The 6,230-nt window shown below is 34.3% G+C and overlaps 1 protein-coding gene across 1 annotated transcript in view; it reads left to right on the plus strand.

Annotated features, from left to right (window-relative positions):
- Positions 1-5,750, plus strand: part of LOC113240444 (kunitz-type serine protease inhibitor bitisilin-3-like) — an 8,436-nt gene extending 2,686 nt beyond the window's left edge. The window contains exons 4-6 of the mRNA XM_026477755.1: positions 2,423-2,570; positions 5,074-5,191; positions 5,699-5,750. Of these exons, the coding sequence (XP_026333540.1) occupies positions 2,423-2,570; positions 5,074-5,191; positions 5,699-5,735 (303 nt within the window). The 3' untranslated portion in view covers positions 5,736-5,750. The remainder of the gene's footprint in view (positions 1-2,422; positions 2,571-5,073; positions 5,192-5,698) is intronic.
- Positions 5,751-6,230: the final 480 nt, after the last annotated feature.

The following is a 6,230-nucleotide window of genomic DNA, read 5'->3' on the forward strand; positions in this document are numbered from 1 at the left end:
CTATTGCAATAAAACGGCAATTTCATACTTTAACCCCTAATATTTTTGGCAAAGTGTATTTTTAGTACGAAAATAAAACCGTATCGTTTTTCATATCAAATATAATTTTATCATGCTTCAACCGCACCACTTTTTTTATTATTCAATTCGTTTTGTTAATTTCCAAGTACGTTAATGTTATATTTTTGTTGTTTTTTCCTTTTTTTTGTAACAAATTATTATTATCAAAAAGAAAATATACTCATTTGACCGAAACAAATACTACCACACAAAAAAAGAAACTAAAGAGATAAAAAAAATAATTAATAGAGTTAATATTAACAACCTCGCAAGGCTAACACCATAAACAAGGACTTTTGTTCTCTTACAAAAGTAGGCAATAAATTTAACAAAAATTTACTCTCAAGCTTTTGTTAACCTATCTGACACTTTTTAGATCTGTATTTGGTAGTAAGGTCGTGCAAGCGTCTTTCTGGACTACCCATGCCCACCCCGCTGCTGCGTTTTGCGTGAGACTGGAATTTACGTTAGCGCTTTCTTTTCTTACCGTACAGAGTTACCACCGTTTAAAATAAAATTTGATAGAATATTAAAAGTTTTTGAACAAAATGTTGTTATTTATGATGTCACTAATGTAGTCTTGTGAGGTTGTTAGTATTAGAGATGCCACGAATAGTGATTAGGCCGAATACCGAATATTCGGCCAAAGCGCCGAATATTCGGCTGCCGAACGTTAGGCGTAAGATCTGTGCATTTCACGCGCAACCTGTTACGACCTGTCTCATTGCGCTGCGTGCGGAGGTAACGGGGGTGGGGTGTTTTTGCTGAAAAATGATAAAACGATAGAATCAATACATGACAGTTTCCAGACCTGTTTTGAAGAAGTCGGTACAGATAATATGCAAAATGATGAGGATGTGGAGAAAAGTTCTATTCCACATGAGATCGATCATTATTTGAAAACTATTCACCTAGATCGGGCGCAGATCCTTACTAGTGGTGGGCAGCAAACACAAAGCAGTATCCAAGCCTGTCAAAATTTGCTAAGATTTATCTATCGTCTCCTGGCAGTAGTGTTTATAGTGAGAGGCTATTTTCAGAAGCAGGAATTGTTTATAAGGAAAAACGGAATCGTTTGTTACCAAACAATGCTGAAAAAATGTTTTCATACACCACAACCCGCAACTAGTTGATTTTAAGTATTAAAGCAATAATTTGTGATTAAAATACATGATATATTTTGAATAATATGTGCTTTTGTTCATTATTTGATATTCGGTATCCGGCCGAATACTCGTAATATTCGACCGAATACCGAATAGTAGCTGAATATTTGTGGCATCTCTAGTTAGTCCCTAATATATACAACCCTGTTTATTACGAGGGGCATTCAAAAAGTAATATCTCCATCGCTCTAACTTCTATTTCTCTCAAAGCTACTAAAACTATGTATAGTATTTTAGAGGTAACCTCACTCTATTTAGACACTTTTTTCATTTTCAGATTGACTGATTAGATCAATGGATTTGAAGGCAAAAATATGAGCATTAATGAGTTTTTGGAAGAGAAAAACTTGTGCAGGAAATCCATATCGCTTGAAGAATGTTTATGGGAATGCTGTAGTGGACATAAGCAATGTTCGGCGCTGACTAAAGAAGTTTGGAAACAGAGAATCGGAAATTATAGATAAACCGAGAAGGAGCCGGCCGATAACATCAAGTACAGATTCAAATCAAGAACAAGCTGGCGAAAAGACCGACGCATTACAGTTCAGAATGTTCTTCTTTTTTTCGTTGCACTTTTGACAGAGCAATCGTGGTTATCATGGAATATGTTTGTCAGGGGCTGATGTAGCTCGCCTCACGATATCGCGCGCTCTCTCTCTCTCTCTTTGTTTGTGGACTCTCACGTGCACTCATGCAAAGGACCGCCTAAAGCAGACCTTGTTTGGTCAATTCATCGCATGAGCTTCTCTCCACCCTCCGCACGACAAGATGCTCTATAGAGTCAAAGCTTCTTCTTGAGACGTGCCCATATAGCTCTGCTCAGGAAACAGTTTTATTGATGGCTTGGATATCCATTAACATATACCACGAAGCTTGAATATCCATTACAACATTCCATTACACATTCATCAAGCGATTATGGTTTTCCTTCTACCAAAAACTTATTGACGGTTCTTTGTTTTAGCCTCAAATCCACTGATCTAATCAGTCATTCTGAAAATGACAAGAGAGTATATATAGATTAAGGTTACCTCTATTACACCATGCATAGATAGTTTAGTAGTTTTGAAAGAAATAAAAGTAAGAGCGATGGAAGCGTTACTTTTTGAATGCCCCTCGTATTATATTCTTTAAGGAAGTATTTTCAGCCACAGTCCGCGACACTGAATTGAATTTACTATTATTTTTTATTGCAGTGTAACAAAATCTGTACATTTAACTCAAAAGTTACGACTCTTAGACCAAAACGAATAACCGATAATATTAAACGAATAGTCATCATCAATCCACATGACTCAAGAACTACCTCTACCACCAATTCCATAACACGCTCTAAAGTAACAAGTAAGTTGATGTAGCATCTGAAAAGTTGGCAAAATATGTGATTTGACCTTGAAATAGCTAATATTAGTAAAATTTCACATAGTCAATATCCTTTGAATCCATATTCCGCCTACTGACCGGCCGCAATTCTTTTGTTTTTCTTTTATAAGGCGCTTTAACTACAACGGTGACTGCGAGGTTGTAGTTTTTAGGGTTACCAGTAGTCCGAAATGACGTTTGGTCGAAATTTCATAACCTCGAAAGTAATTTTGAGAGGAAAATGTTTTTTCTTTTAAACCTAACCGAACCTAACGTGTCTTTGCGACAAACATTCAATATATCCTGAAAGAACAACTGTTTCGTTATAATTCAGCTTTCGGGGGAATAAAAATTCGAACAAACGTTATTTCGGAAAAAAAATTTTCGACTTTGTGATATGTTTCGACCAGTTTATAGCTTTCGTACATTAATTTTAGGTTTCTAATTATTTGTTATCTTTTTAAGCTGATGGCCTTATAGTCAATATTAAATTAAACAGTAATGAAATAAAACTAATTGGAATGTCGATTTCCTACCGAAGCACTGCAGTATTTTGCGCGCGCAAGCATTTTACTAATTTTTTTTAAATTTAGATTTTGTAAAAATTTTACAACTGAATATTTTTTCCATAGACATAACATCTCACTCACTGATAAAAATTCAACATTTGGGCGTCGGTATGACCTGTGAAATTGTGTTTTTTTATGCTAGTTTCAAATTTCATGCATATTGGTCGAGTTACAGGAGAGTAATTCCAGTCGTAGATTGTGCAATTCAAGCGAATGCTAAGAAAGCCTGACTCACATCGCTTGGTGTGCTTAATCGGTAGGATTAGCGCCTAAACGTAAACCCTAGAGCTGTAATACAGGTCTCATTGATACGAACTGCAGCTCTCAAATTCAACTTACTTAGTCTATTTAATGTAAACCGTAGGTGCCTTCCCCTTGAGATATTTTTTATTTTATTTTATTTTATTGGATGCACAAAACGTGGAATGTATTTAGGATACAATTTATAGTCTTAATCTTGAATGTAGACCTAATCTTGTACATACAGTGTTATTATGCGAAGTGTAATGTTTATATAAGGATTACAAAAAAAGAGAGAAAAGTGAGATTACACACTAATGCGACTAAATACTAACGTATATATTAATTTGGCAGTACTAATGATAATTTAGGAGATTGGTACGAATTCTACAAAGATTGTTGATTCTGATATTAGTAAATCATTGTAGTTTCGGCACATTCTAGTCACGGGGTTCTAAAAGGATGTATTAAAACCTTAGTGTTAAATGTTTATCGAAATATAAACATTTAACACTAAGGTTTTAAGACGACGAAATTTAGGTTTAATATTAAAGTTAATGTGAGATAGCAGACTAGGAGAAACAAGGTTACCGTGTATGAGCTTATGCAAGACAGCAATATCCTGTATTTTACGTCGGGTCGGTAGTGAACAAACTTCAAACTTGGCCAACCTCTCTCAGTAAGTTGCAAGAGTGCGACTCTGATCCGATTGGAATGCGACTATTTTAAGAGCCTTGTTCTGTACTTGTTCTATGTGGTTGGAGTGCAATCCATATACATATATGTATAATAAGGGGACCATAAACAGCTGTACTCAAGTAAACTTATTATGAGACTGTTGAAGATAGTAAATAATAATAATCATTACAGAGAGATCAGTTCTTGGCGTTGGTGCCTTTGCTTTTGTAACTTGTGTTATCAACACCGGTGTGAAGGGTCTTTAGAATTCCATTTAATGTAATAGTTTTGAATGCTTTCGACTAGTTCTAATGTAAACAAGGACCACAGACCACTAATTGTGATTTAACCTAATTATATCTTAGTAATAGAAATACGGTTTGTTCATAGTGATAACAACATTATTATAGGTGAGATCTGTACACACCTAAATAATGCCTATTGAGTCTCGCCTTGAAAAGGCACAAATATTGTACATATATGAATTGTGCTACGTATGTGTGTCCAAATCCCGCCTGTTCGGCACATGAATACCGGTCTCTAGGAGCGTAGGGTTGTCAACTTGTCACATTATTATTGTAGTCGCACTGACAAGTTTTAAAGATAATTTGAAAAAGTTAAGATATTATACATTACAGTAAATTAAAATAACCTTTGTCAAATGCAATACTTACATATTGATATTTTTATGCTAGAAAGATTATATGAGTATGATTATAAAATAGAAATGAAATGCTAAAAAATTTAGAACTTGACGCAGTCTTGTTCAAAAAACCAAAATATAAGCAAATTTTGTGTTTGATATAATTTTTTTAAACACCGAGCGAACGCTTCAATCCTGTAATGAAAGGCGCATGGGACGACTGATGCGTGAAATTATATGAAAGTACGCATCGTTCACGGCGTTTGTTGCATGCACACGCACAAGACGCGTTGCTACATTTATATGGACTTATGCTACTTTATACTTTGGTCTAAGGTGTTACTTTGATTTGCAGATAATAATAGAATAAATAATAGAACACGTAAAACTACAGTACCTGATGAAAATGTAACTACACGAAAAATCTATATTCCGCCTTACTCACCACCTAATAAATGGGGATTCTGGAGACGGTAAGTTGCCTGACATATTTATAATTATACAATATAGCTAACAGTGGCTGAAGTCAAACATCGGAGTATGGACGACAATGATAATGATGACAAACCTCAAATACTTAACATAATCGCGTGATATGATTTCTGCAAGAAGACATCACGAAATTATTAATTATGGAATCGGATCTAAATCGCGCATATTTGTTTCTTCAAACAAACCAACGTTTTGGGACCTTTACAAGTCTCATGGTCATTAATATGTGTTGGATAATTTTTTTGAAAATTTTCAAGTAGTGGAAATCTTTTACCCTGCTTGGCTTATTTTCACAAATTCTCATAATAAGGTTCAATATGTTCAACCATTGACAAGTATCACTGATTATGATTTTTCAAAATGGAAATTTTTCTATAACCCAACACTATTATAGTCACGACTGACTAAAAAAAAAAAGATTAGATTCGAACAACCAGTAGCAATCGAGAAAACCACAGAACTCAATGTTGATTTTTTTTTCATTACAGAGGGTTACCTTACAATAAAAAAAACCAAACATCGTAAGAGGTCAATATTAAACATATAAATATATGAATGAGTGAATAAGGCATCGATCATATAACCAGAAATATAGACGAAATAAGGGCCATCCATACCTGGCAACTCATTAGTCAAATGGTACTGATATCATTTTTAAATATCAACTCTCGTTTGCGCTAAAAGAATGGAAAGCTGATAGTACAGCGCCAACAACTTACCTGTGTATATAATAATAATATTAATAATAATAAATTTATTTGCCATAATAATAATACAACATGCATAGTATACAGTAAGTAAGTATCAAAGAATCGGTAGATATGACCGCTGGTATTTAAAAAAGGAAAACCTGTGCTGTAAGTACCAGCAAACCTTCCAATGACGTAGTAAAATTTATAATTTATTACGTTATTTTCTTTATACATTATGCAAAAATAGTAATAAGAACTAGAAGTAATTTGTGGTTAGTAAAGTGTGTGTGTGTGTGTGTGTGTGTGTGTGTGTGTGTGTGTGTGTGTG

The sequence above is a fragment of the Hyposmocoma kahamanoa genome, unplaced genomic scaffold (genome assembly GCF_003589595.1).
Source record: "Hyposmocoma kahamanoa isolate Upper Pololo Valley unplaced genomic scaffold, ASM358959v1 138, whole genome shotgun sequence".
Classification (NCBI taxonomy): domain Eukaryota; kingdom Metazoa; phylum Arthropoda; class Insecta; order Lepidoptera; family Cosmopterigidae; genus Hyposmocoma; species Hyposmocoma kahamanoa.